Raw genomic sequence first — 12068 nt, 5'->3', positions numbered from 1 at the left:
TCGCATTTTTGAAATTATTATTATTCGTATAGTTTGAAATTATCATTATTATTATTATTATCCATACAAAAAACCTTTTTCATTGCAGTCACCATCACAAACAACACCTTCGACTGGAGTAATGAAATACTCCGATTGTGAAACCCTAACCTATATCATCTTCTTCATATCTCTATGAAGTTCAAAGAGTTTACCTTTGGGTTTTAGTTTGGAAAACTTTCGTCTGTTTGGCCGGGAGCATGCATAAGATATTCCTTCAATCCCCTCAATCTGCACTATATGGCTTATATTTATATATCGAACTTGAGTTTGTTAGCAAATCTCATATAAGTTGTAGGCTGTTATTGTTTGCGTACTGATGCGATCAGACCGCAATAATTTCACCTACATTCGTCTTCAACTTTCTGAACCTTTAAAGATAGTCTGTCATGCGTAAAAATGAGCTCAGAAGATATTTTGGGGAATTTTTCTTTATATGCGCATTAGAAGTTGTAATCAGCAGGACCCACTAGCGTAAACAGGCACTTTTTTTGGATACGTATGGATAGATAGCACAACATTTCTGATGAGATCAAAAGCATACATTGCAACTTCGAGACAACCGAAATTTCTTCTGATATTCATCAACCATCAAAATGCTTTCCACAAAAATTGCCGACACATGCTGATGTCAAACATTGATGAGAAACACACTTTTAAATGACAGAGCATTTTGCACAAACCTCTCTCAGACTAGGTTTAATCTAAAAGAGGACATCTAATATTGTAACAAAAATGCAAGTGTACTTCTGCATCTCGCCATTGCCTTCTAGATCGTATGGAACAAAAAAACAGGAAAATATACGACTGCACATATTGGTCAACAATTCGTCAGACTACCAAAAGGACGTACCGATATCTCGCTATATGTCCTCCGCTCTATAATTGAACGCCGATATCGCCGTTAGGTGTTCTATCGGCTGGCTTTCAACTCAAAGTGTGTCAATGCCCGAGTCTGAACTTTGACCACAATTTGTCCATAATATTAGCAGGCAAAGAGAACGCTTTACGCTCTCTTAAGGGACCGCTTTAGTACTTCTGCTACTTGGCTGACACAAGCCGAATGGGAGACGAAAACTGAACGACATTGCCCAGTAAACAGCATCCCACCCATAGGGCATTTGATTAGCCTAATTGCACGGCATTGACACATAAAGCAGATAAGAAAAACGCATGCTGCTAGAGCAAAACCAGTGTCAATTATAACAAAGTCTATTAAAAATTGGCAACATCAGTACAGCCGCAATTCTCGTGACCGAAATAATACTTACCCATTTTCCTAAGTCTTAAATCAGTATTTAGTCTATGCAATAATAGAAATAATTTGTTAATATATCCCAAAAATATTTCGATTCTCCTCTTAACTTTTCCATATGTTGTAATCGCTAATAAGATCTTACGGTATTTTTGTACAACTGCAGAACATGTGACTAGCCCGGATCATTATTTAGCATTGGGCTATTAACTGCGATAAATTCTGTAAGATTCAGATCTGCTGTTCATTTGTATGTATTATATGTCTGATTGTAATATAATGCAATGACAAACATAAAAAACTAAAGAAATTAATGTTTATGTATGCTGTTTTTCCTTGCTTGTTTCCCATGTGTTTGGTGAAAATTCTTAAAATACGCACAGTATATATCTAAGGAATAGCGAATGTTTGGACAGATACCTATTTCACAACATATTGCCTGAAATTGCGGGCCTATGCTTTTATTGATTCAATAGGGGTTAGTGTCTTTTTGGAGCGGAATACTTTATTTCGCATAAAACTAAAATAAACGAAACGACCGAAACAGACTACCTCGTTTAGATCTTCAGCCAGGAAGCTAGCCTATCAAATTATGAAAGCGATTTTCGAAACGATTAAGGCTTCTGTTAAAGAGTATTATTAAGGCACAAATAACACTCAGCTTGAATAGTACGCATAGACTTTCGTTAAACACTTATGCAGTGCTTTGAAGTTTATCAGAACGCACATGCAACCCAAATGTTAATTTAGGTCGATAATAACTGTAATCATGATAATTCTTTTAACTCGCTTACGAAATGATAGCAACTATTACGATTTTTTCTTAGTTAATTAATTTCAGTTAGCCACGTCAACAGGCCATGAAAAAAAATCTTCGTGGGCTATTAACATGGCTGTAGTTATAACCAACTGAACTATCCTGTGTTCCTGGTTTAAATACTTCACTCCGCCCCTAATCAGATCTCACGCACCGAACCTACTTCTAATTCTAACCTTCTTCCGAAGGCTATTAATTCCTTCAATATCAAATCTACTTCATTCATTATGATTGATGATGATCTACATGAGTTGTTTTTGGCATCAATGAGAAATTTTGGTCTGAAACAAAACAGCTGCCGCCAAGCATGTCGTGGAATGTCGATCATGTTTATGTGTACTATGGTTCACGAATGGCAGGGAAACACGAGTTTAGTGGCATTATAGACACTTAAATAGATGTAGAAATGTCTATCTTCAAATCACTAACGACATCCTAAAATAAAAAGGTACACAAATTGCCGAGCCTTGACGTAATAATAACAACAATAATTTTGATACTGTGCGGTTCTTACTAGGCCTTGAAATAAATATATTCGCCTCGATTTTCCTTAGCCTCATGGCTCAGCATGTCAAATGATTTGATATCTAAGAGCATTGACCGCTATGTACTAATTATCAGTACATGACATCGCTCTTATGCAAATATGATGTTTAACATACATCACTAGAAGCACAAAGCAACAAAGTTCTGACGTTAGCAGCGATAAGTTGGCACATTTCCAATTGGCTATGCTTTCCTGGACGAACCTTTGGAATGAGCGTGTGGGAAATTCTTAACATGAAGTAGTTGTGTATCTTGCGAGGCCCTCTGATTTCAAGTCGGCCTGTACGTACCTATTAATATGGTAGAGAAGCTTGGTTTTTTCCTCGGTGTCTTCTTCATCACTAACGGCCGTGAGATGTTTGCGTTGATAAATGCTATTCTCCGTGGCACTGTACCACCTGTAGACAGCAACCGGAACTTTGCAGGCCGAACTTTGTTCTTTTCGAGACAGTCCTTAACGAGCGTGTCCATTACATCTGCGTTGACAATGTGGTTGTATTCCGAATGGTCTACAGCAGTTAGCCAACATACTCGGCCTGTAAGCCACCAGTTTTTTCCCTCCTTTTTTTGATCTTGCGCCATTTGTACAACCCACGCAAGATACACAAGACTCTCCGTACATTCCTATAGAGGAATGGCCAAAGACTAGGCTTTCCCGGCACGCTTGCGGGCAAAATTCGCAGGTATGATTCCCACAGCAGTTCGCGTTGCGCCCCAATGCCTGCAGGAGTCTGTCTTTTTACTGGAAGACAATTGTCCATACTGGTCCTAACACTTTCTATGAAAACATATTTTTGCGCAAAGTTCTATGCATGCCGGACAATCTTCCGCGAAAATATCTTTGCAAGCATGTCCAAACGAGCATCGTTGGGTATAGCGCTTGATACACGGCTTGTGAAAACGCCCCTGTAGCCGTCATAACAATTCCCACCGCATGGATGACCACAAGGCAAAACAGATTCATAATTTTGTTTGAATATTTCCTGGGGTTGACCCTGGTGACCGAAGCATGTTTGGCGTTCGACATGACCACATAGTGATGTTTTACCAACGAGCTGACGGCAGCTTTTAAAAACTTACTAGATTTAAACTACGAGCGTCATTGCATTTGAGATCCCGGGCGAATGGCCACATTTGAGAGACACGTCTCTGATGACTTCACAAAGGCTTGAAAGATACGCCGGCTGATTTGTGTAACGACATAGCGTAGTAACTTTGTATCCTCATAGAACACGGACATCTTTAAACGCTTCGTTACACCGAATTTTTTCGAGTTTTGTATTGCGGTTTATATGACATTTCACTAGCACCGCCTGCTTGTGAGCTGCGTTAACTGAAGCTAGAAAGGCCCCAGTCCATTTTTCAATGACACTAGGATCCTTAAATTCGTTGCATTGCAGTATCATGCTTACAGTGTAAAGGTACAATCATTGCAATACGATACTAAGCGGCGAAATCTTCCAAGAGATTGTAGGCACGAGTTACTTTATACTTGCAGTAGCCATCGGCCTCGACTTCTCGTTTGCAAATACGTGTAAAACTTTCAATGCCTTCTGCTAAGCCGCCGCAAATTTCGATAGAGCGTACACAACGGTCAATCAGGCGATGACCGGAGTACAGTATGTTAGATTCATGACCACATTTTACATGTGCGTTTTTAATGACGGCCCTGCAGATCTTCATTAGTTCGTCTAGCTTCGTGGAGCTCGAGCACCTGGCCGAAAATCAATAGCCACACCGAAGATCGACCGGCACCTTGATATCGCACAAGTCCTAAACGGCGTTTTCCACCTCTTTATAGAATGTCGACATGCTTCATGTCCACACGTTTGTGTCATCAGTACGCTTTTACAATGCTGCCGGGTACAGCGTTCCAGTACGGATTACAACAGTCGTGGCCGCATTCGAGGGGTTTCATGCGCGGTAACATGCAAAGATTTTCCTCTAGTGAAACATGGCATTCTTTATCTGTGAGATAACCACATCTTAGAAGTCGTTTTACGCCTGCAATACATGCACTACGTAATTCAAAGCACTTGCGAGGGCACTGGTGCCCGCAGCTGAGGCTAACGTACGTGCGAACTTTACGGCATTGGGTTATGGTGCATCGGCTTGACACTATGAAGCACAAGTGACCGCGGTCTGCTGTGCATCCGCCTTTCGGACGTTTTACTTGTAACTTCTCAGCAGTTGTGGGTAATTCTTTGGTGCCATATAGTAAACAGCGCAGATGCCAACCACAATCAATAGAGATGCTACCCTGCAGTTTTGGCACTAATTTTTTCTTATAATTCACTAAGTTTTGAAAAAGTAACTATTCACGGTACATGAGAGAATTGCCGATGCAGGCAAGTTCCATTTTTGCGCGCGAGATAGTGTCTGATAAAGAACCTTACTATGCGCTCGACTTCGAAGCTGACTTTTTCTACTATTAATTTTTCCGAACTACGGTACGTTTTATACCACAAATGAGCACTACATATTGAAGTTACACGATTGAAACGGAACCTATTCGTAGCAACAAACCTTGTGCGACATTTGGCCTAAGCAAAGGTAGGTCACCGTCAATATCTTATTAGCGAAAACAAATAGGAGTGCTGCAAAAGCTATCAGGAAGTTTTATTCCTGAGAGAATACTCCTGAAGGAATAAACACCTTCTTATTTAATAGGACGTTTGCCGTTGTCTTCGCCCAGCAGTATGTTTATGGAGTTCTACAAACGATGTTACTGTTTCACCATTATTCGCTTCAAACACCTCAAGGCTATCTGTTGTATGTCCGAATTGGACCAATCTCCCCAGCTGAACACACATGGGCCCAAAGAGACGAAGTCGAATTATAACTTGCTTCTATAAATGGAGCACTGAATATTTACTAACGGTCCAACTTGGGTTCTATATTGTGCAGTATCGGTATTTTTTACTGCAATAGATGCACATTCTAGTTAGGGTTAAAGGGAGGCGCAAGTCAGCTAGCGTAAATCTGGATGCATGAATAGTGTTCAGCCATTCTGAGCTACTCTGTTTCCGATTTTTTTTTAACATTTTATTTGTATTACTGTTCATAGGCGCTGTTCCTAAATCGTATGTTGGCTGTCATTTTGTCATATGATGACGGCAACCCGAGTTCAGACTCCAATGATAAAGGAAGTGCATTTTCCATAGATAATTCGTTTCGTCTTTTGCAGACGTTAAAGTCCAGTGCCATTTTTAATGTGTGCGGTCAAGACTCTATTACTGAAACGGTTGTTCGAAGGTGCTTCGTTAAGCAAAGGGATGGCACGTGTGATCTGAAAGTTACAGCTTGGTTTCAATTCCCACTTCGCATCTGTAGGTACCGCCCAGAGATGAAGGAAGATGATCAACTAACGGGCAGCTATCGTCAGACATCGTGAAAAGGCCTAGGAGACTGTACAAAACATTCGAACTCTGGGTGCACTATTCACTGCTTAGACACGGTTTCCCGTCGTCTTCTACCATATCTCTCAATACAGATCAACACACACCCCTCATTAACCATTACACAAATCGTTAGAATCTCCGACAGGTAATTTCTACGTCAGTATGAAGCCTAGATGACGAAGGATAGCTCTGGGAGATACGTCTAAAGCCTAGAAGTAAAATTAATATTTGTCCGAAAAAGATTGATTTGCGTTTGATGTAACCTAAAAGTTTTATACACTGGGATATACTTAGGACAAGTGACCCGCTCGACATAAACTTGTGAATGATTCAGTGTCATCCAGTGAACCAGGCTTATCTAACACAAAAAATGAGGTAGCCAAAGCAAAATGATCTTTTTTTATGCCGTTATCAAGTTTCACATGGTAAAAGGTCATTTAGGCCGCTTATTCCAAAATTATATATACATAGAATCAATTCGAAAACGTTAATGTACAAACTAGGGATTGGACTACACATTACATGCTTGTGAGTCAAAGGTTTTATCTAAGACGATTTAAAACAATAGTCAAATAATTTTTAAAAACATACAGAGGCTATAAGAATCGATCTCCTTGTAAGAGCCACATAAGCACTTCATATTATCGTACGACAAGGGTCTGCAAACACCTTTATCAGGATACCTGTTTATTAAATCATGAGACAAAATGATAATTGAATTAATTAATATATTAACCACAATTCATGGTTTCAAATCGGCAAAATAAAAAGTACAACCACATATTACAACCTATCTTGCGTACTGACCACTGTCATTGCAGACAATACAATAATATACAACTGCAGAGGTCTGTATTAGATTAACTTGTCGTTGTCTACCACCATTTTTTTGTTACTTAGTTTTTGTTCTTATTTACTGAGATCAGCGCGCAAATTATCAAAAAACTTGAATAAATGATAAAGGTTGTGGATCTGTAGAAGTATCTTGCCTAACAATTCCTTGGTAAGAAGCAGATGGTTGATGTATGCTCTCGAAAATCCTTCGTTGCAGGTGTAACACCTGCAGTGCCCTACAATAACGCCCATATCGCTTCTGTACTTATCAACATCGTCTAGCTGTAGATAGCGTGCCTGCCCGGTAACGTTTCTCACCTACGTAACAAAAGACATTAATTAAAATTATAAAAAACGGAAATTGAAAAAAACAGATTATATAATTTCGCAAAAGTAAAATGACACTATTGGTTTCTGCTGTGCCAAAGACGCATGGTCAATCCCCAATAAAAGCACATTAGAGACGATGCCCTTGCTTAGGCTGAATAAGAATGTTGAATAAGAATCTCCGTGTTGTACATAAAGGTATAGAACTTCTATTCCCTTTTGACCCAGCATGTAACATGGGTTAATTTGGTGCAATTGTTACAGACAACGATGATTCAACGTGTCGACAAATAAATATTCTTTTTCTAAAAAACTAACCATACCTCTTCAAAAGAAAATAAAAGCGCTCGGTTTTTATCAGTTTGAAGACAAGCATATGAGGAATCGAAACAGTCAACTCCTGATCGGGCCAGTTCAATGATCATTTCCGGGTTATAACAGCCGAACATAAACCGCGGTTTATTTTCAGGTAACCCTTCGATTACAACTGTAATTAAGCTCGCAATGCTTGAAAATTCAAGTTCAGCCGTCTTCTCGCCATTCATGTGGAATCCGTCCAAGATATAACCGGCAATTTTGTTTTGATCCCGTTTCATTGCGTCAGACACTGAAAATCTACGGGACACTTCGTTATATCCACCTTGTATGGACGCTAAGAGGCCACTTTGTACCATTTGTTCTTCTTTTGTTCGAATACAACTATCGAGGTAATCTGTTGAGCGCTTGACAGAATGACTTAGCCGCTTATTTGAACAGCCTTTTGGCGTGTCGCCGTCGGTTAACGCTTGATACGCTGCCGGCCGGAAGACGGCTGCAGCTTCAGTGATACTCTTAGGTGTTAACTGAATTTTGCCTCCGTCTTCAAATATGCAAACTCCTTGACGGTTGTTAAAACCCTTCTGTGTCTCCTTTAGCGGGTCCTGAATGATCTGCACAGAAGGACACCGCTCGCTGAACCCGGCGAATTTACTTATACCTTTGCCCAATGCAGCGACACTTTTGTGCATAGAATACGTTGATTGAAGAGGCACTACTAGAGGGTATGGTTGATCGATAATCCGTTCTACATTGTCCACTGTGAGGTGAGGTACTGAACCAGCTTGTGTATACAAAAGCATTGCCGGAGTCGGGATTGCGATATCGCCAAAAACAAGCGAACCCAGACGAGAGGGAGTTCCACGACTCAATGAAAATTTCATAGATTCCATGTCTTACTTTTTATTTAACATATATTACACTAAATTAGGTATGTACATACAGATATGCGAGGATATGTTTCTGCACCACACGTTTTTGTAAACCTTGAGACGTTCTACGATGCTCAGCTGATCCGCCACATGGTAATATGTGGATACTATCCTGGCGCGAAAGTTTCAAATCTCGTGGATACCATTTCTTGCTGTTCGGACTTTGCTGATAAAACATCGGACATCAAATAAGATCTAATCTTGCCATTTGTGCTCTTTCGAATGCTTTCTTTAATTAAACTAAATCATTTTAGCAGTAATGTAACCGTAAGGTGATGTTATATCACAAAAAGCATATGCTTAGCGATAGCCTTTATTGATATATTACCAGCTAAACCGAAAGCTCAGAGGACACATCTTCGGTGTCTTGGAGATTTGAACAATAATACTTCACATAACTTCAATTTTGAATGCACTTTGCGTAGATTCCTTTTTTTTTTTATTTTTCTTTCGATACTCCATGATGTGTTCAGCTATCTCACATATATTTCAAGTCAACAACACTTCATGGCTTCCTAAAGGAGATAAATGACTAACGCTTCGTCCTAAACACCGATCTGAAAACAAGCCTGTTTATTGAGAAATGTCTGTTGTAGCTGTTCGTCAGGAAAATATCAAAAATGCGCAGAAAATAATATTATTTCTTCTTTTTCTCTAAAGCAAGCGCAAAACGTGTCGCTAAAAAAATAGTAGTTTGTTTATGGAAAAGCCATATCTTTTATATATTTTACTTTTATTGAAATTTGAAAACAGAATTTTGCTTCGATTTGAGGAATTCACTAAACGTAGTATAAACTATTGAGTACATTCTGTAATTTATGAAGGCCTTATGATTACCTAATCAACTTTTTTTTTAATTATTTGTCTGTCAGTGTATCCACACCGCTTTTGACAAGTCTATTTAAAACTGAAAATTGTGAAATCTATTTAGGTAACCTAGAAAAGAAAATTTTGAAACCACAATACCAGTTCAGGCTTTAAGTACGAATATTGCCAAAAGACAGTTGCTTTGGCTACACCTCTGTTAAATACAAAAATACCACCAGATAAGGCTAAATCTTGACGGTAACTCCAGGTCATACCTTAGAGTAGAGATGAACTCTAAAACGGCTGACCATATTTGGTATTCGTCGCGGGTAATTTAAGGGAGCTATATAACGTTGTATTCATACCATATGAAGGCAATACTAAAACGATTGGCCTAAATAAAAGGCCCTTCACTACCGCAGCCAGCACTTTAATTTTGGTCGTTTAACGGGGCCACTGTAGCTGCTATGCGTATATTTGCCTGTGATCTAATATAAACCTGACCCTAAAAAGGTTACTATAAATCCTATTTAGTATAAGTTAACGTTAAATTCAAAACAACGTGCCCCTTTAATGTAAAATCTAACATCTCTAATATAGTATCTACCACTAGTTAGCTGGTAAGCTGAGTAAAGATCAAAAATGAATCTTGAAGCTACATGCGTCCATTCGCCGGTTAGTACTTAAATTAAAGAGTATATTTTAGATTGTTCAGACGATTGTTATGACGCTTTTCAGCTTCTTATTTGTGCATGCTATTTTCATTAAGGTATGGTAAACATATTGCACGTACGCGGGCACAAACGAAGGATAGTTCAGGTTTATTTAGCGAAATGGAGGAGCATTCGTAAAACGTCTGATATTTATTGTACTTATAATTCAATTTAATAACATACAGAAAATGTATTTGTTATTTTTATATACAGGGCAGCACAGTCACCATTATACACACTCTATGCCCAAATATCCCTGGGTTGAGGCGGAAGTTCGCCAGCAAGACCCTGAAGATCTCGTAATGCAAGTAGAGCCATTTGTATGCGAGCTTTCACTTCAGCACATCGTTCGCCTAAAACCATATGAAAAGAAACAAAATTACTGTTAGATTATAGGCGTTTACATACTTCAGATAGAAAGTGTATCACGAAGGCGCTTATGGGTATCATTGTGTTCTCACTCGTTTGATGGGGTGGTATTACATATAACCTGGTAAGTTCTGCACAATTTGGTTTGAGTGTAGTCATGATATTTAATGGTATGCAAGACTATTCTCGATATTTTACCATTGTTCTTCAGTAGCGAAACGACGTAAATGATAACACCGACGGCTGAAAACCAATGAACTCCTTTGCACCTTTAACATCGCAAGACACGTGGAAATCGATAGTCTTGCACTAATAGATTTCTAAATAAACTATATTACCTTTATAGCGTTGCGTTATCAGAACACAACAGCAACAGTTCATTAATACAGTAGCAAAGTCAAAAGGGAACTTTATAAAATGCTTGATTTCTGCCCACACTTCCTTCGTCTCTAAATTAAGTGTCAACAGATACAAGTTTGGTAAGTAACACCGAAACATAATGGTGTCTTACTTTAGTTTTACTTGGACAAGACTTACTCATGATGTCAATTCGTTCTTTGAGGAGATTCTGCTTTTTGTCAATAAAATCGAGTGCTTCGGAATGCGTCAGCTCGGCGAAGATACCCATTCCAAGGAGGACAAACACTTTCGTGGCGTCAGGAACTTCCGCTTGGCAGAAAAAGCTACAGCCAATATCCACCTGAGGACGCGAACAAGACAGTTTTTTCGATAGTACAACGTATATGTAAGTATTTAGTTCAGATTATCAGGCGACGATACCGTTATTGGCATGAGACTTGTTCTCGTGTTATTTCATCTGGAAGAACATCTATGGTTAAACGCGATTTTGATTGCGTGGTCTTTCACCACACCGATATTCAAAATTTCCTAATTTTATTATTCGAGCTAAAATCAACCTCAGAGAGTTTCCGAACTCAGAAAAATATATAGTGCATAACATTTTGTAAAGGCTTGGGATAAAATTGAGACGAAAACCAGATAAGTAATGAAGATAAATCACTTGAATGGGCTTTTAATATTATTTGAAGTCCATAGAAGGTTATTCATAGACTTAGGTTGTTATAAATAGGTACTATCTTAATAATCGAAAATTACACACTAAGTGTTACAATTTTTTTGACCACACGCAACCATACTGAATACGTAAACTACTTGAAATATCAATTCTAAACATGACAATTGATAAACTTTCACAGCATAATACCTGCGTTCGAATCGACTTATCTTCTTTGCAGTCTTTTTGTAACCGCTCGATGGCAACTTTCAACTGAAGGTACTCGCCAGCTTGCTCGCATAATCGATTTCGTTCTTTTTCAAGTCTCTTCAGATGTTCTCTGAGCACATCATTAATGAAGTGCTCAAATTTGACCACGCGCGGATTTAACGCCATTTTGTTTCATTGGTTTTGATAATGTTATTTGTTGGCGTGAAGGTTGATGTTCGAAATAGATCTCCTTCACTCTGGTGCGAACTTCTCGAATCGTGGGCAGGTACATCGAACGGCCGGTGTGCAATAGTTGGCTAACCAGCCATCATCATTAAATGATTTTGCCCGATCTGCTTACTACTTTTCAGTCGTGCTGAAAATCAGTTATTTATTAATTGAGTACTCACTGAATCATATGGTTAAAATTACGAAACACTACGACTTCCAGTTGCTAGGACGAAAGCAAAATATTATGAACATGGGAA

At 38.9% G+C, this 12068-nt stretch overlaps 2 protein-coding genes across 5 annotated transcripts; both read right to left on the bottom strand.

Annotated features, from left to right (window-relative positions):
- Positions 1-6442: 6442 nt before the first annotated feature.
- On the bottom strand, positions 6443-8562 carry LOC111246912 (queuine tRNA-ribosyltransferase accessory subunit 2). 2 transcript variants are annotated; one of them, XM_022797292.2, is made up of 3 exons: positions 7543-8562; positions 7048-7210; positions 6443-6741 (listed from the first exon to the last, which is right to left on the bottom strand). In XM_022797292.2, exons 1-3 carry the CDS (start codon positions 8425-8427, stop codon positions 6695-6697), a joined length of 1095 nt encoding a protein of 364 aa, XP_022653027.1. In that variant the 5' UTR covers positions 8428-8562; the 3' UTR covers positions 6443-6694. The 2 variants fall into 2 exon arrangements, with proteins under 2 accessions (XP_022653027.1, XP_022653026.1); XM_022797291.2 differs by lacking the exon at positions 6443-6741 and having other exon boundaries at positions 6770-7210; positions 7543-8561.
- Positions 8563-10117: 1555 nt separating this feature from the next.
- On the bottom strand, positions 10118-11907 carry Uxt (Uxt prefoldin-like subunit). Of its 3 annotated transcripts, none has more exons than XM_022795432.2 (4): positions 11581-11907; positions 10893-11055; positions 10554-10624; positions 10118-10339 (listed from the first exon to the last, which is right to left on the bottom strand). In XM_022795432.2, exons 1-3 carry the CDS (start codon positions 11764-11766, stop codon positions 10563-10565), a joined length of 411 nt encoding a protein of 136 aa, XP_022651167.1. In that variant the 5' UTR covers positions 11767-11907; the 3' UTR covers positions 10118-10339; positions 10554-10562. The 3 variants fall into 3 exon arrangements, with proteins under 3 accessions (XP_022651167.1, XP_022651165.1, XP_022651166.1); XM_022795430.2 differs by having other exon boundaries at positions 10554-10598; XM_022795431.2 differs by lacking the exon at positions 10554-10624.
- Positions 11908-12068: the final 161 nt, after the last annotated feature.

The sequence above is a fragment of the Varroa destructor genome, unplaced genomic scaffold, assembly GCF_002443255.2.
Source record: "Varroa destructor unplaced genomic scaffold, Vdes_3.0 BEIS01000003.1, whole genome shotgun sequence".
NCBI lineage: Eukaryota > Metazoa > Arthropoda > Arachnida > Mesostigmata > Varroidae > Varroa > Varroa destructor.
Note: the sequence above shows the minus strand (reverse complement) of the source record. Positions and strands in the feature narration are given on the sequence as shown.

Excerpts from the sequence above, each read along its gene's own strand:
- LOC111246912 (XM_022797291.2), bottom strand. The coding sequence starts at position 8,427 with ATGGAATCTATGAAATTTTCATTGAGTCGTGGAACTCCCTCTCGTCTG. Across the intron at positions 7,211-7,542 it reads TTTTATTTTCTTTTGAAGAG|GTGAGAAACGTTACCGGGCA; the intron begins GTATGGTTAGTT and ends TTTGTTACGTAG.
- Uxt (XM_022795430.2), bottom strand. The coding sequence starts at position 11,766 with ATGGCGTTAAATCCGCGCGTGGTCAAATTTGAGCACTTCATTAATGAT. Across the intron at positions 11,056-11,580 it reads ATAAGTCGATTCGAACGCAG|GTGGATATTGGCTGTAGCTT; the intron begins GTATTATGCTGT and ends TCGCGTCCTCAG. Across the intron at positions 10,340-10,553 it reads TTCGCTACTGAAGAACAATG|GCGAACGATGTGCTGAAGTG; the intron begins GTAAAATATCGA and ends ATATGGTTTTAG.